Source organism: Lotus japonicus, chromosome 1 (genome assembly GCF_012489685.1).
Source record: "Lotus japonicus ecotype B-129 chromosome 1, LjGifu_v1.2".
NCBI classification, from domain to species: domain Eukaryota; kingdom Viridiplantae; phylum Streptophyta; class Magnoliopsida; order Fabales; family Fabaceae; genus Lotus; species Lotus japonicus.
The window spans coordinates 62,013,773-62,035,005 of NC_080041.1; the positions used below are offsets into that span (position 1 = coordinate 62,013,773).

At 39.9% G+C, this 21,233-nt stretch overlaps 2 protein-coding genes across 2 annotated transcripts in view; one reads left to right on the plus strand and one right to left on the minus strand.

The window, feature by feature from the left end:
- The first annotated feature begins 1,072 nt into the window (after nt 1–1,072).
- The window catches only part of LOC130736606 (flavonol synthase/flavanone 3-hydroxylase-like), a 34,850-nt gene continuing 14,689 nt past the window's right edge, over nt 1,073–21,233 (plus strand). The window contains exons 1-3 of the mRNA XM_057588420.1: nt 1,073–1,177; nt 1,786–2,000; nt 2,342–2,579. The gene's annotated coding sequence lies outside the window, so the exon portion shown is untranslated. The remainder of the gene's footprint in view (nt 1,178–1,785; nt 2,001–2,341; nt 2,580–21,233) is intronic.
- Nucleotides 6,884–8,346, minus strand: LOC130741304 (uncharacterized). The gene is made up of 5 exons (XM_057594159.1): nt 7,977–8,346; nt 7,854–7,875; nt 7,699–7,753; nt 7,153–7,599; nt 6,884–6,892 (listed from the first exon to the last, which is right to left on the minus strand). Exons 1-5 carry the CDS (start codon nt 8,344–8,346, stop codon nt 6,884–6,886), a joined length of 903 nt encoding a protein of 300 aa, XP_057450142.1.

The following is a 21,233-nucleotide window of genomic DNA, read 5'->3' on the forward strand; positions in this document are numbered from 1 at the left end:
CCTCAAGTTTTTCCCCACTTGAAAGAATCCCCACCCTCTGGCCACTTTGTGCTTTAAGAGATAAAGTGTACGAAAATAAAGTGCAAAACAAGCTGGTTTTCAGAAAACAATAAAGAATAATGAAATTATAAAATTCATGAAGTTCATTACATCTCAAACATTGAATTTTTTATGTATGATGATTTAAGGACTGTAGAAAAGAAATAAGCATATGCCCCTTTTAAAATTTCAGATGAATATTTCATAGACTAAGACATTGTACGCATCAATCAGAAGAAAACAAATGTGAGCATGACAATACAACAGTTTCAAAATTAAAAATGAACCCCAATAATCAGACCAGACATTACAAGACAAAGCATTTATTAGGGAGAAACAAGTCACACATAGTATATCAATTTTGCAAAAGAAAATTCAAAAAGACTTTACATGATTTGTTTTTGCAAAATCAAATTTATTGATAGAAGGAAACGGCAACATCCCTGTACAACAAACCAACACAAGGTTATCTAACCTTTGAAGGTGAAAAATGACATCAGCAATACAATCAGAGGAAAGAAAAATAACCTAACGAAAAGAGTAGAAAAACCTCTAAAACAGTCTTATATACACAGGACTTGTGATTACATGATCAGACATTACATGATTGAACTAGGTGAAAAAGACTTACATGATTGAACCACTTGGATCAAGCTATTGGGCGGTGGGTAGGGGTGGCGAGCAGCGGCGATGGCAGCGAGGAGCAAACACAGAGGTGAATCTCCTTCTAGTCGTTGTTACGTTCCTGACTTTCTGCCAAACAAGTTTGAAGTTTGAACCCTAATACTAAAGGGTCTTGACAAATGATGATTGAGGCGGGATGAAGTGTGAAGAGTACCGGGTTCGAACCCGGAGATTTACTAACATTTCTAACAATTACTTTTTGTCTTTAAAAAAACCTAAGAAGTAAAATAGTGTGATTCTCATTAAATAATTAAAACTTACATTTATGATAAAAAATATTTAATTTCGATATTATTATTATTATTATTATTAATTATTATTATTATTATAATTAACTAAAAGCAGTTCTCTTGAAGTGCAGCCTTCGTTGTTTTTTTTTGGAGGCGGCACATGGCGAGTATCATTGATTGCACAGTTGGGGTTCAAATTGGAAGGAACGATCGCATCTCTCTCGGTCAATTTCCCTGTCTTCTCTCTACTTTGCTCTTTGTTCTCTTAATATGATAATTATAGTATCATTGATTGCTATTCTATTTCCTCCATTTCTGTTTTGGTGCACCAGGTGTTTGCTCAAATGCTTTTCCTCTATCTCAAGGTGTGATGATGTCATGATGTGTGTGAATATGATTCTTATGGTGATTATGTTCATTTTTTTTTATATGTTCTTGGTTGGTTGGACTTGCATATTTGGATCACATAATTGATTGTCTAATTTTGAATTTGTGTATTTGATTTTACTTTAATTGCAGTTCAATTGCATATTGTGTTTCGTATTACTCCTTCTTGCTTATGTGATCTGGACAATTGTTTTTAAATTAATCAAATGCTTTGAAACCAAATGAAATGTTTTCACCTATCATCATATTAGTCCTTATAGTAAGGAAATCTAGAACTTATCTACGTATACACTATTATTGTGGCATTTTACAATGTTGGCGACGGAAATGAAGCTTTACTCACATCATTATTAGTATTATCTTGTGATTGTTATAATTAGATCATAATTTGTTGGACCCTGAAACTTGTATTTCTACAAGATTGCTTATTGTTTTGGGTCTGCAGGTGCTTGACAACATGAGAAGAGTTTGTGACTTGAATAAACTTTCTAAGTATGATTTTATGCATGGACTATCAACTAGTTCTAATGCGGATTGAGGTTGGATTTGACTCACTTTTCTCTGGGCTGATAGATTACCAAGACAGGGCTAAACGTAAAAAGGAGAAGAGTCTCGAGGTTATCTGGCAGAGTAGAAAGAGCCTTTGGCTCATCTGCCTAGGTATCAATCAAGTTATTTTTTTTTTCGTTCACTTCTAATAGTTGCCTAACCTGTCTTGGTTTTTCATGATTGGTGTCTCTTGTATTTTTCTAGATCTTTGCTAATGCATTCCCTGAGAATTATGAGCCTCCTTCTAGATTTTACTTTGAAATTAATGATAACTCACCTATTGCTCACGTAATATATATTATAAGAACTTGTTAATTTTGCTCTCTCATTTTTCCTTTTTCTTTTTTGGTTTTCTGCTCCTAATTTTTGCTTACTTCATGCTGAACATGGATTTGTTTAATTACAATGTCCAAGATCAAGTGCATGACTCCGTTGCTGCTGCGTTATCACAGGGAAGGAGCAAGTGACTGTGGTGAAAGAAAATGATTTAGCGAATAAGGAAATGATTGGGAAGTCTGATATTGTAGGACCAGCCTTGTATGGCATCTCAACAAAACCTTCTGCTCCATTTCTTGTCCTCCTTGATAAGAAGCAATGTTGAACCAATTCTTGAACAATATAAGCCAATTATTTTTTGTTCTCTCATCTTATTCAAGTAGACACTTGGCACAGTGGCTCCACAATTTACAGGTTAGCGACGTTATTAATAATTCCATTTGTTGAAATATGAATCTTGTCTTTGATACTTTATTTTATGACTGATGAGTAAGCCTTTGATTTTGTATTTGTGTGCTATATATCTGTTGTGCTTGTCATTAATTAGTAGTGTAAGAATTTGATAACATAAATAGTTCTGGCTCATGCTTGTCATTGGGACAAGAATAGCAGGGAAAGAAATGGGATAGAAAGAAACAAAAAGACCAAGCAGAGAGAAGAAAAAGGATAGAAAGAAGAGGGAGAGAAGAACAAGAAACAGATAGATAGAAAGATAGATTGATGGGAAAAAATAAGAAGAACTGAGGTATAAACCTACCGCTTTAACCATGGAAAACAAGCTGCCGATCGAGTTCCGTTCCTAGCTACTTTAGGTGAAGGTAGTGGGATAGAAAAATAATAAAGGACAACGTGGCTGCTTGAAACACACATATATAGTACCTTTAAGTCTGCTATCACATTATTTCTAAGTTGATCTGATCTGATCTTGAATACGGGCGGCATACACTATAGTTTTCTCTTTCAATTATGAAAATACCACCTTCTTTTAATATTCAGTTCTTTTAACATTCTTGTGTGTTAAAATTTCTCATTCTTGTGTGTTTTAACATTATTGTGTTTAACATACTCCTGAATTGTTTTTTTAACATACTCTTAAAATTATATGTTTTATTTTTAGTCTTTACTGTCACATTTTTAGGAGTATAAATCCAATCTAAATAGAATAAACACATTTAACGCAAGAGTATAAATGAATAAACACAATAATCATTTAATACAAAAACTATATAATTTTAGGAGTATGTTAAAAAAAATTCAAGAATGAAAAACAAAAACGATATATTTTGCAGGGAAGAAAAATTTATTTAAGCCCTATAATAAATCATATGTTTTTATTACTGTACGTTACTTTAAAACTTATGAAGCATAATTATGCAGTCAGTTTTCATAAATTATGAATTTATATAGTTGCGGAATAGATTGATGATAAGTAGGGGTGAAAATAGGCCAGGCGGCTCGTCAGGGGCCTATGGCTCGGCTCGTTTGAGGCTCGGCCCGGCTTGGCTCGTTTACTAAAAAGGTCAGGCTTAGGCTTTTTAAAAGGCTTGTTTAACTAAATAGGCCAGTCCCAAACAATTTAAAAAGCCTATTTTGCCAGATAGGCCGGCCTACTTATATATTATATTATTAATAATATAAATATAATATAATTATATATAATTTTTTTTAAACTGATGTATACTTTAGTATAAAAGAAAACCCTAAGTCCATGCCCTAACCTAGACTAGAAACGTTCCAGACATATTCAGCATAGCACATCCACAGCCGCACAGGACGCAGGCTGCAGCCAGTCGCCATTGTTGATCTGCCGCTGCCAAGTCCACCTCTCTTGCAATGATATAGGTTTAGTTTTTGAAATGCAATGATACAAGTGTTTTTATTTGAAAAGAAAGTGCAATGACATATAAAATGCTTATTAGCCCGCCAGCCTAATGACCTTCTTTTAATAAAATTGTCTGTTAAGTTAGGCTTTTAAGAAGGCTTGTAGGCCAGGCCAGGCCTTAGAAAAGGCCAGGCCAAGCCATAAAATTTGGCCTATTGATAGGTCACAGGCCAGGCTTGGGCCACCATAAGAGAATGCAGGCTAGGTCTAGGCCACGCAAAGCTTGGCTCGGCTCGGCCTATTTCCACCCCTAATGATAAGGTTTGTAGAGAGACATCCAAATTACTCCCCTCTGTTCCTATATAATTGACACTATTGTCTATTTCTAGCTGAATTTTATTCCTAATTATCTGTCACTTTACAAAGTTTAAGAGAGCATTAATTATAGAGTTTAATGGATATGCACTGACAGTGTAAAATAGTTTTACACAGACATCCAATTGAATTCCGCCAAATCAGAAAATATTTTATTCTTTTAATTAAAATTAAAGTCCAATGTAATTATCTCTCCTATGTGGCATGCTTTGATTGGATGACTGTGTAAAACTATTTTACACTGTCAGTGCATATCCATTAAACTCTTAATTATATACTTTACCAATTATACCCTTCATTTATTAGTGGTAGGAAAATTGAAAAATTAAAATTAATAAGAGAGATAAAGAGTATAGTACGAAGTTAGATAGTAACTTTAATAAAACAATAAAAGTAATTGATATTTCTTAATACTTGTGCAACAATCATAAAGTAAAGAATGGAGGGAGTAGTAATGATCACAAGGTTGAAGGGTAGCTATTAGCTTGCTTTTTTTTTTTTGTTACATGTGGAAAAAATGGTAGTAGATACTAGCTAAATGGTATTACCGTTCATTCAATCGTTATTCTAATATCTACCATTCAATCGTCTAGATGTAATTGAATGAACGGTAAATGGTTGATAAATGTTATAATCTAGCAGGATTAATTAGTATACGAGATAGTTAGGCACGTGGTTCAATATTATTTGGTTGATCGATAGGTTGTACCGGATGGATTTAATGCTTTTTAATACCCAAGTTCTTCTATATATAGTTTCTGAAAAAGTCCCTTAATTTCGTGCATTAGAGAGGAAATTATCATACCATGATTAATTTTTTTTAGAAAGTTAAAATTATATTATCAAAAGGGTTAAACTCTCAAGCAGAGTAAACAATCCAGCCAGCACTGGCAGCAACAAAATGACCGCTAGAAACCGCAAAGTGACATAAAGCGCCCAGACACCCCAAAGACTAAAACCGGCCAAAACCCAACATAGAGAACACCCAATGGACAACAACAGAGAATAAACCCGTAGAACCCCAGAAAAAAAAGGACCAAAACCCCGCACAAAAGCCAGCCAGAACCAGAAGAGCTTGCTAAGGAACCCCGTAAAATCTCTGATGGTTAGCACTTAACAATAAGATGATCGGCCAGGCTTTGAATGGCTTCCTCCTCACACCGAACGGAAACGACTCTTAGTTGTTTGAGAATGAGAAAATTCCTACGAGCTTGCGTCCACGCACGATTGGAACCTCGGGCTTCATGAAGGATTAGAGAAGAACCATTTTCAAGTGAAACCTCCACCCTCGGAATCTCCGCAACCTCGTTAATCACAACCCCAAGAGCCTTTTGTTTACCTAACGCAAAGATTTAATTTTCCTAGGTTAGTCTCTTCTTCGCCGCTCTATCACCGTAGCCTCCTCAGCAACCAACAAGCCCTCACCAACACCGCTACAGCCCAGCGTATTGGAAGAACCTGGCGCCCTCAACCAACCAACGTCGTCACCATTAGAAGTGTCCAACCCCGCTTCTGGGACAGAGCCTCAGTGCGCCCTCAGCTCCGACCGGAGAAGTCGTGCCACCCATACCACCATAGGCGATGATCTCAAGGAAGAGGAGAGTCGGTGGGCAACACAGGGAAGGAGAGTCCTAGGACCAACGACTCTTCAACATCAGCAGCATCTGACCGAAACCTCAGCGACCTCTTTTCTCCGAAGCAAAACTACTCGGACAGAACTGACGAAGTCACCGAGTTGTTCGTCTCAACTCTCAACAACCTGACATGAACTTCCTGATCGAGGAAATCTCGCAAGGGCAATCGTTAGTAACGAGCCCCGTTGAGCATATTGATCACAATCGAGGCCAACTCCAGACAAGAGTATCTCACAAACCCAAATCAAAAAGCTCTCTTAAAACTCCTCTCTTTCTCTGTCTCTAAACGAAGACATTCAACAAGCTTCCAATTTGGCTGAAGAGCCCCTTGATCTAGAAATAGTCAGCACAGTCGGAAATACCGTCATGAAGAGGGTGAAGGATGGGTTAACGAAATATCCTTTAATTTTCTATCAACCTGATCTGCACCGTCGTTCTCGACCGCCAGCTTCGCCTCGTCATCTGTATCTTCATCTGGAGGGATTTGGGACCCTATTAAAGGAATGGGACATGGGGTGGAATCGAGACATGAGGGAGAATCCTGCAAGCATCACCACCGCCGACGAGACGTAGAGCACTTGAGAGGAGCCCGCGTCACTGCCGTCGAGAAGAATGACGGTGCTGGAGAAGGTAGGTATCGCCTTACGGCGGACACTGTGGGGTGCTAACACTTTCCTCGCGCGTAATAGACTCCTAGACCTAGGCTTTAGTTTCATAGGCCCGTTTATTTCTTTCTAGTGTCCTAAAAAATATTAGTGGTGACTCTTCCAATACTTAATAGTTTTTTTTTTGGTAAGCAAATTGTAATATATATGGGGGGTACTAGGGGTACCCCAACGCTATACATTAGGAAACAAAGAGGAGAAGCAAGCAGCTGTGCCAAGAGATCACAGCTGCTGCAAAGACAGAGACAAGACAAACAAAAACATAGCACAACTTCCTCAAAAGAGAAACAAAACAAAAACTAAACTAAGCTAAGATAGCTTCCAGCCTTCCACTGTCAACACACGGGCCCAACTCAAATAATTGTATAAAGGAAAAGTCCCAATGGATGTATTACCAGGTCCAGTAGCATAACACGGCAAAAAAACGCAGCAAGGTAGGGACTTCCAAGCAAGCATCATCACAAATTTTTAAGGCAATACATAGGGTTTACCGTCCACTCATACAAGGAACTGCAGAAGTTTTTGGACACCACCCTCAGCCAATTACAAGCACGCATTTGAGTGAAATCAAAAACCTTTCCTGCATCTTTGATCCATTCTCTAAACACCACACGGTTCCTATGAAGCCACAAGGACCAAGTAATGGCCAACCAAATTGTTTGCGCTCCCAATCTCTGCTTTTTGTTTGGGAATAGCAAGCCATGCTGCGGGAAGTGGCTCCAACAATCGTGTGGAAGTGCAGCGCCTAATCCAATCCACCTATTATAGGTGTTCCATACCTGTGCAGCAAAGGGGCAGGAGAACAAAAGGTGTTTCATGCTTTCTTCATCTGTATTGCAGAACACACAAGTTACCAATTGATCACCTGTAATAATCCCTCTTCTCTTCAGATTTTCCTTAGTTTGCAATCTACCCCAAAGGACTCTCCAGATGAAAGCCTTGACATTGGAAGGAACTAAACAGTGTCATAATTCATTAAAAACCGGGATTTGTTCCTCATCTACTGCTCCTTGGAGGAATTGGTAAGCTGACCTTACCGTAAACAAACCTTCAGCTTCGGGCTCCCAGCTCCAAGTATCCAATCTCCCTTCCCTAAGTAATACAGAATTCATAGTAGCAAAACAAGATTCCAGCACCTCTAGCTCTCGATCAAGTAACGGTCTCCTCCACTGCAAAGACTAATGCCAAACACCTTCTCTCCAATTTCCCATCTCCTGAATCGTAGCATTTAGTAAAAAAAGCCGAAAGAATTTATCTTTCAAAGTTGTCTGGTCCAGCCAAGGCTCGTGCCAGAATTTGACCTCATTTCAAGCACCTAACTTCCTCTTAATTGCACTATCAAACCAGCATAGAGACGAGTTCTCAAAACAGGTTCTGAGAATATCATTCCACCATGCGGACATCTTTCCACCCCTTTCCACTGGCTCACCATAACTTGGGATTTTATATTTGGCTCTCAAGACCGCAACCCGTAGGCTATTTTGCTCACGAAGAAGCCTCCACCTCCATTTTCCCAATAAGGCCTTATTGAATAAGTTCCAATTTTTTATGCCTAAACCACCCAACTTCTTCGGCTTGCAAACCACATCCCACTTTATCCAAGCAAGTTTCCTATGGCCCTCCACACCTCCCCAAAGGAAGGTTCTCAAAATCCTCTTGCACCTCTTGACCACTCCTTGTGGCATTCGGAAGAAGGACATAAAGAATAATGGGATCGAGGATAGGACACTAGCTATCAATGTAAGCCGACCATCGAAGGATATAGTTTTTTTTTTACGCCACCGGGATAGCCTGCTTTGGAGCCTAGATATCACTGGATCCAGAAAGCCAATCTCCTTGGGTTTCCACCAACAGGTAAACCAAGGTATGTGAATGGAATACTCATTAGCTTGCAATTTAAGACACCAGCTAGTCTTTGGGCCAGCTCTCCCTCAACCGCCACCCCTCCTAAGTTACTCTTGTGAAAATTGATCTTTAGGCCAGAGACAAGCTCAAAGCATCTCAGAATGCACTTAATAGTTCGGATATTTTGAAAAGACGCCTCCCCAAAGAACAAGGTATCATCCGCGAATTGTAGCATCGATACAGTCACTTCATCAAAGTTCCCTAAGTTGTATCCCTTGTACTTCCCTAGTCGTAGAGCCTGTTTTACCAGCCCATTTAGGCCTTCCACCGCCACTAGGAAAAGGAGAGGGGCAATGGGATCCCCTTGCCTAAGACCCTTCTCCAAGCCAAACTCATCTTTAGGGCTCCCGTTTACTAATACTGAGACCCGGGCTGAATAAAGACAAGAAGCTATCCACCGAATCCACCGCTCATTAAAATTTAGGCGTCTCAGCATGTAGAGTAAGAAGTCCCAATTCACTGAATCATAGGCGTTTTCGAAGTCCACTTTGAAGAACATTGATTGCTTCCTTTTGCTCTTATCATCATGGATCACCTCATTTGCAACTACAATACTATCAAGCATGCTTCGGCCCTGAATGAAAGCTGATTTCTCATCTCCTATCACCTTGGGGAGAACTACCTTAAGTCGGTTCGCCAGAATCTTGGACACAATTTTATAGATACAACCAATCAAGGAGATTAGTCGAAAATCATTCAAACCTTGAGGCGAGACTAATTTTGGAATCAAAGCAATGAAGGAGGAATTTCTTCCTCTAGGCCAAACTCCATGAGCAAAGAAATCATCAAGAACCCGCTTGACATCACCCTCCAACAAGTGCCAAAAGCGCTTAATGAAGTTGAAATTGTGCCCATATGGACCTGGGCTTTTATCACCTGCACAATCCCATACTGCTTGCTTAACCTCTTGAGCATCAAACTCCGCACACAACAAAACATTGTCACTTTCAGAAATTGCCCTGAATTGGACACCATCAAGAGTGGGTCTGTTTTGCCCCACCTCCTTGAAACGATCCTCAAAGAAAGCTTTTTTACCTCCTTCTTCACTTCTAGCGGATTATCCTCCCACCTCCCCTCCACCACTAGTTTAGGCAAGGTATTTGTGTGCCTCCTCCAATTAATACAAGAATGAAAGAACTTTTTATTTTGGTCTCCCGCTTTCACCCATTTGCTACGGGATTTTTGGCCAAGAATCAATTCCTTCGAGCGAGATTCCCGCCAAGGATCAGCCAGCGGCTTCTTATTTGCCAACATTTCCTCCTCCTCTAGGCCATGCTCTTCATTTCTAAGATCAAGGCGTTTCATCTCCTTTATGATCTCCTCACTTTTCACATTCATGTCCTCAAATATCTCTTTGTTCCACACTTTCAGATCTGATTTCAGCAACTTAAGCTTCTGTTTTAAGACAAAAGCCCCCCATCCTTGTACATGGATGTCACACCATTTCTTCTCAACAAAAACTGGGAAACGAGAGTCTTCAAGCCAACAATTCAGTGTTCTAAAAGGCTTTGGACCCCAATCCTGGAAGGAACATTACAGAAGGAGAGGGCAGTGGTCTGAAAATACCCTTGCCAAGACCAGTTGAGTGCAATCGGGCCAGGTATTTAACCAGTCATGAGACAGCTAGAACCTATCCAATCTACTCATCCCTGAGCCATTTGGCCTAAACCAGGTAAAACGGCGGCCCACAATAGGTAAATCAAACAGACCTAACTGGTCAATGAAAGCATTGAAGTCATTCATCTCATGTCTACCTTGTGAGCTTCCCATCGAGACTCCTCTCCTTTCTTCTAAATTGCGAACAACATTAAAATCCCCGCCAATACACCACATTGTTTCCGGATTGTTTTGCTTCCAAGTCTGGATTTCTTCACAAAAGTCTTTTCTCCCCTACCTCACACGGTGCATATACATTAATAATTATACAGTTTTGTCCCAGGCTCTTCCAGCAACCTTTTAAAGCAAGAAAGTTTTGTCTCTGGAAGTTGTCCAAGATCTCAAAAGCATCTTTACTCCACACACATAACAATCCACCAGCCCTATTATTTGCCGGACAAAACCTCCAATCAGAATTAGAGTCCCCCACAAAGCATTACACTAGCGCTGATCAAAGGAAGCTAGTTTAGTTTCTTTTAACATCAACAATGTTGGGTCCAGGTGGGCCAGCATCCTGCCTGCAGGTAGCATTCGAAACGGGGCGCTGTCTGCTACGCTATAAGAAATAACGTTGCGCCCTCACTAACACCAATTGGTTTTGGCGTAGTGGTAAGCGCGTGATCCTACAAGTGGTATCAGAGCCAACTTAGAATCACTTCAGAAGAAGTGAAATGTATTCCTTGTATTTGCCCAGTGACACATCTATGGTCATGAAGGTGGAACTCTTAAAATCTCCAAGAGGCAATCAACCATTGCACTATCAACTGCAGAGGCAGAATATATCTCAGCAGCAATATGCAGCACTCAGATGCTCTGGATGAAACATCAGCTGGAGGATTATCAGATCCTTGAGAGCAATATCCCAATCTATTGTGATAACACTGCTGCAATCTCATTGAGTAAGAATCCTATCTTGCATTCAAGGGCAAAGCACATTGAGGTAAAGTATCACTTTATTAGAGATTATGTACAGAAGGGCGTACTTCTTCTAAAGTTTGTTGATACTGACCATCAATGGGCAGATATCTTTACAAAGCCCTTAGCAGAGGATAGATTTAATTTTATTCTGAAAATCTAAACATGGACTTTTGTCCAGAGTAAAGATGGATCAGAACCTCTGACTATGATACTTCTTGATCAGAAGATGTCTAGTCCAGAAGGTAACTCAATCAGAGTGTGTGTGCCCACTGGTACTGACTCTGAAGCTGAGACAACAACACGTGTGTCAGAATTTCTGATGCATAATTCCTTGTGCCCGTGTGACAGTCTGTTATGATTGTGTGTAGATATGCTTATCTCCTGTGTGTGATTGTGTATTTTACTGTTACTATCTATCTTTAATTTTCAACCGTTGATCTTAAAGTGCTTTTTGAATCAACAACGGTTATTTGATAAAACCCACTATACACACACGTTCTCGTTCACTTCCGGTTTTCACTCTCGCACTCTCTGCTTTTCAAAACCGCCTCTTTCTTGATTTCTCTCTCGATCTCTCTTCATCCTTCAAACTTCATCTTCTACCTCAAACCTTCAACCTCTTCAAAATGGTGAGACAAACCAGAAGATCTACTGCAGATGCACCTCAGTTCCCTCACATGGTAGTTGGTTTGGCAACGGGTCAAAGGGGCTCTGAGAACCCGGCACAAGAACAAGTTCAAGCTCAAGAGCAGATTGTTCCAATTGCAGAACGGGGCTGTGCCGTTCACTGCGTATTTGCTCCTGAGGAACTTCAAGTCCTGGAAGAATGGAGATTCGACCTCGACAACCTGGCTGCAAATGGGTTTGATCTTCGTCCTGAAGTCCAAGCTCAAGGTTGGGGAAACTACTTCAACCGACTTCGAGGACCGGTGTATGAGAAGCTGGTAAAGGAATTCTGGAAGCACGCCGACTGCGATGATACTCAGGTGGTTTCTCACATTCTTGGAAGAAAGATCATCATCACTGAGAAGTCATTCGTGAATCTGCTAGGTGCAGACACTGCTTATGGGTATCGGTTCCAATTCACTGAGTCGAAGCTGAAACCCAGCACCAAAGACAAAATCAACCAGGCCCTGTACACCATCTATCGTAGAGAAACCGAAAAGATTTACTTTAAATCTTAAGGGGAAAGTTTTTATATTGAAAACGCTATTCAACCCCCCCTTCTAGTCGTTTTTCACACCTTCAATTGGTATCAGAGCGCAAGTTCTGATTACCACACTTAACAGTGTTCAGTAGATCCGGGCCAGTGTGAAAAACTCATGGATTCCACCACTACTACAAGCAAATATCAATACAGTGCAAGACCACCTATCTTTGATGGTCAGAGATTTGATTTCTGGAAAGACAGAATCAAAAGCTTCTTTCTTGGCTTTGATCCTGATCTTTGGGATTTTGTTGTTGATGGCTACACCCCTCCTGTTGATGTACATGGTGTAAAGATCCCAAGGAAGAAGATGAGTGAAGATCAAAAGAAGGAATTCAGAGATCATCACCGATCAAGAGCTATTCTGCAAAGTGTCATTTCATATGAAGAATATGAGAAAATCACTGATCGTGATTCCGCTAAGTGTATCCTTGATTCCTTAAAGATGACACATGAAGGAAACAAGAAAGTGAAAGAATCAAAGGCACTGTCTTTGATCCAGAAATATGAATCCTTCCAAATGGAACCTGACGAATCCATTGAGGATATGTTTTCCAGATTCCAGTTGATTATTGCTGGAATAAGACCCCTCAGCAATAGCTACACCACTGTGGATCATGTCATGAAGATCCTTAGAGGTCTTCCTGAAAGCTGGATGCCTTTGATAACTTCCTTGGAGCTAACTAGAGATGTTGAGCAGATGAGTTTGGAAGAACTCATAAGCATACTGAAGTGTCATGAACTAAAGCGTGCTGAACATCAGGATCAGAAGAAGAAGTCTATAGCCATGAAATCCAAATCTGAAAAGGCTAAGGCTCTCCAAGCAGAAGGAGAAGAATCTGAAGAAGCCTCTGAAGATTCTGATGAAGATGAGCTGACTCTGATATCCAGAAAGCTCAACTGCATCTGGAAGCACAGGCAGAGCAAATACAAAGGTTCATCAAAGGACAAAAGGCCAAAGAAGCACTTCAAGACCAAGAAGAGTCTGATGGTGACTTTTGATGAATCAGAGTCAGAGGATGTTGACTCTGATGGTGAAGTCCAAGGACTCATGGCCATTGTCAAAGACAAAGGAGCAGAGTCAAAGGAAGCTGTTGACTCTGACTCAGAATCAGAAGGAGATCCTAACTCAGACGATGAAAATGAGGTATTCTCTTCTTTCTCTACCTCTGAACTGAAACATACTTTGTCTGATATCATGGATAAGTATAACTCTTTATTGTCTAAGCATAAAAAGTTGAAAAAGAACTTATCTGCTGTTTCCAAGACTCCTTCTGAACATGAGAAAATTATTTCTGATCTGAAAAATGATAATCATGCTTTGATCAATTCTAACTCTGTGCTTAAGAACCAGATTGCTAAGTTAGAAGAAATTGTTGCATGTGATGCCTCTGATTGTAGAAATGAATCTAAGTATGAAAAGTCTTTTCAAAGATTCCTAGCTAAAAGCGTGGATAGAAGCTTAATGGCTTCAATGATCTATGGCGTAAGCAGAAATGGAATGCATGGCATTGGCTATTCTAAACCAATTAGAAATGAGCCCTCTGTGTCTAAAGCTAAATCTTTATATGAATGCTTTGTTCCCTCTGGTACCATATTGCCTGATCCTGTACCTGCTAAAGTTGCTAAAAACCCTCTTAAAAAGGGATCTTTCTCTATGACTAAATATCATGCAAAAATTCCTTTATATTATCCTGTTGAAAGACCCAAAGTTGTCAGAACTTCTGGGCTAACTAACAAGAAAGGACCCAGAAAGTGGGTACCTGGGGATAAGATTATATATGTTGCAGATATCTTCAATAGGTCCATCGAAACTCCAACCATGGAACCAGGACAGTGGATGCAGGCAACACATGACGGGAGAAAGGCATATGTCCCAAGATCCAAAACTTGAACCTGAAGGTGAAGTTAATCTTGGACGCATCAGTAGAGTAAGATTTGGTCAAGTCAAAGCTAGCTGAAAAAGCTTGCAGAGATGAGCATGACCGTTTCAGAAAGAAACAAAGACTCAGAACTTGTCGAACCAGAAGCAACAACATCAGAAGATGCTACTACAACTTCTGACTTGCATCATCAGAAGAAGAGTAGGTTCCTAGCTTCTCATTCTGAAGTATCTAAAGATGAAATTCTGTCCAGAATGGAGATGTCACCAGAACCACACTTCTGCTCTCATCAGAAGATACACTAATCAGCAGTCAAGTATCCCTTGGTATTCCTTCTGAGGGGGAGTATTTCGTCTTATGCTCTTACTATTTTTTTCCACCTTCATTCTTTTTGCTTATGACAAAAAGGGGGAGAACTTATAGTATCTTGACAACTCCTATATTATTTAGCTCAGAATCTAGATATTACTAACGTTGATATTAAGTATTAGATTCAGGGGGAGCTTAGCTCAGAATCAAGCACGAGTCTTGGATTCAGAAGGAGCAAGAAAAACTATACACATCAGGATAAGTTTTAACTCTGATACCTTATACTCTGAGTGTATTCAGTTTAATTGTTTAGAGTTGTTCATCAAAATACATGGTTTTGTCATCATCAAAAAGGGGGAGATTGTAAGATCAAGATTTGGTCATGTGGTACAACTCTATGTTTTGATGATAACAAGTATTTATTTATGGATGAACAACTATGATACTCTAATGTTTGTCTTGAGTGTTTTGACAAACAGGTTCTGATTCTGACACCAGAAGATATATTCGTCAGAAGATCAGAGGATCAGAGGATCTGAAGATCAGAGGATCTGAAGATCAGAAGATCAGAGGATCAGAGGATCTGAAGATCAGAGGATCTGAAGATCAGAGGATCTGAGGATCAGAGGATCAGAAGATCTGAGGATCAGAAGATCTGAAGACCAGAAGCTCTGAGGGACCACAGGCTCTGAAGGTCCAGAAGCTCTGAAGGTCCAGAAGCAGAAGTTACGAAGGTCAGAGGATCCAAGCTTCCCTCTGACTCTGATCACCAAGCTTCACAAGTTCCAACACGAAGCATTCCTCTGATCAGAAGTCATTGGTTAAAGGCAAATGTCTCTATCAAGAAGTACAAGAGCAGTGTACTATTCTGAAAAGCCTACCTACCAAGGTTCAGCCACAGCAGGTTCTGGAAGTTCCAGAAATGCCCTCCAACGGTCATATTCTCTCAACAGAAATATCCTTTGCACCTTGGACTATAAAAGGCTGAAGAAAAGAAGAAAGCAAATAGAGAGAGATCAAGAGCTGCAATACAAGAAAAGATTCAAGCTTCTACTTTCTTCATCTGTTCTTATTTAGTTTACACTCAGCTTATTTAGAATCAAACCTTTGTAAACACCAACCTCAAACAGTTGTTTGATTTTCCTTAAGGGACCGGGTAGGTCAGTATCCTTAAGAAGACTAAGAGAGTGAATCTTAGTGGTGATTCCTTTAGGAGATCAAGGTTGATCGGATCCTAGAGAAGACTAAGAGAGTGAATCTTAGTGTGAGCTAAGTCAGTGTATTGTTAGTCACTTGTAGGTTTCAAGTGCAGTTGTAACAATTATCTGATTAGTGGATTGCCTTCATTCTAAGAAGGAAGAAATCACCTTAACGGGTGGACTGGATTAGCTTGAGGGATTTATCAAGTGAACCAGGATAAAATACTTGTGTGCTTCTCTCTTCTCTCTATCTTTATCCGCTGCACCATCTATCGTAGAGAAACCGAAAAGATTTACTTTAAATCTTAAGGGGAAAGTTTTTATATTGAAAACGCTATTCAACCCCCCCTTCTAGTCGTTTTAAGACCACCTATCTTCTGCAGGCAGGATGCAGGATGCTGGCCCATCTATCTTAAGGGGAAAGTTTTTATATTGAAAACGCTATTCAACCCCCCCTTCTAGTCGTTTTTCACACCTTCAATTGGTATCAGAGCGCAAGTTCTGATTACCACACTTAACAGTGTTCAGTAGATCCGGGCCAGTGTGAAAAACTTGAAGGTGTGAAAAACGACTAGAAGGGGGGGTTGAATAGCGTTTTCAATATAAAAACTTTCCCCTTAAGATTTAAAGTAAATCTTTTCGGTTTCTCTAAGATAGATGGTGCAGCGGATAAAGATAGAGAGAAGAGAGAAGCACACAAGTATTTTATCCTGGTTCACTTGATAAATCCCTCAAGCTAATCCAGTCCACCCGTTAAGGTGATTTCTTCTTTCTTAGAATGAAGGCAATCCACTAATCAGATAATTGTTACAACTGCACTTGAAACCTACAAGTGACTAACAATACACTAACTTAGCTATCACTAAGATTCACTCTCTTAGTCTTCTCTAGGATCCGATCAACCTTGATCTCCTAAAGGAATCACCACTAAGATTCACTCTCTTAGTCTTCTTAAGGATACTGACCTACCTGGTCCCTTAAGGAAAATCAAACAACTGTTTGAGGTTGGTGTTTACAAAGGTTTGCTTCTAAATAAGCTGAGTGTAAACTAAATAAGAACAGATGAAGAAAGTAGAGGCTTGACTCTTTTCTTGTATTGCAGCTCTTGGCTTCTCTCCTCCTAGCTTTCTTCTTTTCTTCAGCCTTTTTATAGTCCAAGGTGCAAAGGATATTTCTGTTGAGAGAATATGACCGTTGGAGGGCATTTCTGGAACTTCCAGAACCTGCTGTGGCTGAACCTTGGTAGGTAGGCTTGTCAGAATAGTACACTGCTCTTGTACTTCTTGATAGAGACATTTGCCTTTAACCAATGACATCTGATCAGAGTTATGCTTCGTGTTGGAACTTGTGAAGCTTGGTGATCAGAGTCAGAGGGAAGCTTGGATCCTCTGACCTTCGTAGCTTCAGATCTTCTGGACCTTCAGAGCCTCTGGACCTTCAGAGCCTCTGGTCCCTCAGAGCTTCTGGTCTTCAGATCTTCTGATCCTCAGATCTTCTGATCCTCTGATCTTCTGATCCTCTGATCCTCAGATCCTCTGATCTTCAGATCTTCTGGACCTTCAGAGCCTCTGGTCTTCAGATCCTCTGATCTTCAGATCTTCTGGACCTTCAGATCCTCTGATCTTCAGAACTTCTGACGAATATATCTTCTGGTGTCAGAATCAGAACCTGTTTGTCAAAACACTCAAGACAAACATTAGAGTATCATAGTTGTTCATCCACAAATAAATACTTGTTATCATCAAAACATAGAGTTGTACCACATGACCAAATCTTGATCTTACAATCTCCCCCTTTTTGATGATGACAAAACCATGTATTTTGATGAACAACTCTAAACAAATAAACTGAATACACTCAGAGTATAAGGTATCAGAGTTAAAACTTATCCTGATGTGTATAGTTTTTCTTGCTCCTTCTGAATCCAAGACTCGTACTTGATTCTGAGCTAAGCTCCCCCCGAATCTAATACTTAATATCAACGTTAGTAATATCTAGATTCTGAGCTAAATAATATAGGAGTTGTCAAAATACTATAAGTTCTCCCCCTTTTTGTCATAAGCAAAAAGGATGAAGGTGGAAAAAAATAGTAAGAGCATAAGACGAAATACTCCCCCTCAGAAGGAATACCAAGGGATACTTGGCTTCTGATTAGTGTATCTTCTGATGAGAGCAGAAGTGTGGTTCTGGTGACATCTCCATTCTGGACAGAATTTCATCTTTAGATACTTCAGAATGAGAAGCTAGGAACCTACTCTTCTTCTGATGACGCAAGTCAGAAGTTGTAGTAGCATCTTCTGATGTTGTTGCTTCTGGGTTCGACAAGTTCTGAGTCTTTGTTTCTTTCTGAAACGGTCATGCTCATCTCTGCAAGCTTTTTCAGCTAGCTTTGACTTGACCAAATCTTACTCTACTGATGCCTCCAAGATCAACTTCACCTTCAGGTTCAAGTTTTGGATCTTGGGACATATGCCTTTCTCCCGTCATGTGTTGCCTGCATCCACTGTCCAGGTTCCATGGTTGGAGTTTCGATGGACTTATTGAAGATATCTGCAACATATATAATCTTATCCCTAGGTACCCACTTTCTGGGTCCTTTCTTGTTAGTTAGCCCAGAAGTTCTGACAACTTTGGGTCTTTCAACAGGATAATATAAAGGAATTTTTGCATGATATTTAGTCATAGAGAAAGATCACTTTTTCAGAGGGTTTTTAGCAACTTTAGCAGGTACAGGATCAGGCAATATGGTACCAGAGGGAACAAAGCATTCATATAAAGATTTAGCTTTAGACACAGAGGGCTCATTTCTAATTGGTTTAGAATAGCCAATGCCATGCATTCCATTTCTGCTTACGCCATAGATCATTGAAGCCATTAGGCTTCTATCCACGCTTTTAGCTAGGAATCTTTGAAAAGACTTTTCATACTTAGATTCATTTCTACAATCAGAGGCATCACATGCAACAATTTCTTCTAACTTAGCAATCTGGTTCTTAAGCACAGAGTTAGAATTGATCAAAGCATGATTATCATTTTTCAGATCAGAAATAATTTTCTCATGTTCAGAAGGAGTCTTAGTAGCAGCAGATAAGTCCTTTTTCAACTTTTTATGCTTAGACAATAAGGAGTTATACTTTTCCATAATATCAGACAATGCATGTTTCAGTTCAGAGGTAGAGAAAGAAGCGAATACCTCATTTTCATCGTCTGAGGTAGGATCTCCTTCTGATGCTGAGTCAGAGTCAACAGCATCCTTTGACTCTGCTCCTTTGTCTTTGACAATAGCCATGAGTCCTTGAACTTCACCATCAGAGTCAACATCCTCTGACTCTGATTCATCAAAAGTCACCATCAGACTCTTCTTGGTCTTGAAATGCTTCTTTGACTTTTTGTCCTTTGATGAGCCTTTGAATTTGCTCTGCCTGTGCTTCCAGATGCAGTTGAGCTTTCTGGATATCAGAGTCAGCTCATCTTCATCAGAATCTTCAGAGGCTTCTTCAGATTCTTCTGCTTCTGCTTGGAGAGCCTTAGCCTTTTCAGATTTGGATTTCAAGGCTATAGACTTCTTCTTCTGATCCTGATGTTCAGCACGCTTTAGTTCATGACACTTCAGTATGCTTATGAGTTCTTCCAAACTCATCTGCTCAACATCTCTAGTTAGCTCCAAGGAAGTTATCAAAGGCATCCAGCTTTCAGGAAGACCTCTAAGGGTCCTCATGACATGATCCGCAGTGGTGTAGCTATTGCTGAGGGGTCTTATTCCAGCAATAATCAACTGGAATCTGGAAAACATATCCTCAATGGATTCGTCAGGTTCCATTTGGAAGGATTCATATTTCTGGATCAAAGACAGTGCCTTTGATTCTTTCACTTTCTTGTTTCCTTCATGAGACATCTTCAAGGATTCAAATATGCCCTTGGCGGAATCACGATCAGTAATTTTCTCATATTCTTCATATGAAATGACACTTTGCAGAATAGCTCTTGATCGGTGATGATCTCTGAACTCCTTCTTTTGATCTTCACTCATCTTCTCCCTTGGGATCTTTACACCATGTACATCAGCAGGAGGGGTGTAGCCATCAACAACAAAATCCCAAAGATCAGGATCAAAGCCAAGAAAGAAGCTTTTGATTCTGTCTTTCCAGAAATCAAATCTCTGACCATCAAAGATAGGTGGTCTTGCACTGTATTGATATTTGCTTGTAGTAGTGGTGGAATCCATGAGTTTTTCACACTGGCCCGGATCTACTGAACACTGTTAAGTGTGGTAATCAGAACTTGCGCTCTGATACCAATTGAAGGTGTGAAAAACGACTAGAAGGGGGGGTTGAATAGCGTTTTCAATATAAAAACTTTCCCCTTTAGATTTAAAGTAAATCTTTTCGGTTTCTCTAAGATAGATGGTGCAGCGGATAAAGATAGAGAGAAGAGAGAAGCACACAAGTATTTTATCCTGGTTCACTTGATAAATCCCTCAAGCTAATCCAGTCCACCCGTTAAGGTGATTTCTTCCTTCTTAGAATGAAGGCAATCCACTAATCAGATAATTGTTACAACTGCACTTGAAACCTACAAGTGACTAACAATACACTGACTTAGCTATCACTAAGATTCACTCTCTTAGTCTTCTCTAGGATCCGATCAACCTTGATCTCCTAAAGGAATCACCACTAAGATTCACTCTCTTAGTCTTCTTAAGGATACTGACCTACCTGGTCCCTTAAGGAAAATCAAACAACTGTTTGAGGTTGGTGTTTACAAAGGTTTGCTTCTAAATAAGCTGAGTGTAAACTAAATAAGAACAGATGAAGAAAGTAGAGGCTTGACTCTTTTCTTGTATTGCAGCTCTTGGTTTCTCTCCTCCTAGCTTTCTTCTTTTCTTCAGCCTTTTTATAGTCCAAGGTGCAAAGGATATTTCTGTTGAGAGAATATGACCGTTGGAGGGCATTTCTGGAACTTCCAGAACCTGCTGTGGCTGAACCTTGGTAGGTAGGCTTGTCAGAATAGTACACTGCTCTTGTACTTCTTGATAGAGACATTTGCCTTTAACCAATGACATCTGATCAGAGTTATGCTTCGTGTTGGAACTTGTGAAGCTTGGTGATCAGAGTCAGAGGGAAGCTTGGATCCTCTGACCTTCGTAGCTTCAGATCTTCTGGACCTTCAGAGCCTCTGGACCTTCAGAGCCTCTGGTCCCTCAGAGCTTCTGGTCTTCAGATCTTCTGATCCTCAGATCTTCTGATCCTCTGATCTTCTGATCCTCTGATCCTCAGATCCTCTGATCTTCAGATCTTCTGGACCTTCAGAGCCTCTGGTCTTCAGATCCTCTGATCTTCAGATCCTCTGGACCTTCAGAGCCTCTGGTCTTCAGATCCTCTGATCTTCAGAACTTCTGACGAATATATCTTCTGGTGTCAGAATCAGAACCTGTTTGTCAAAACACTCAAGACAAACATTAGAGTATCATAGTTGTTCATCCACAAATAAATACT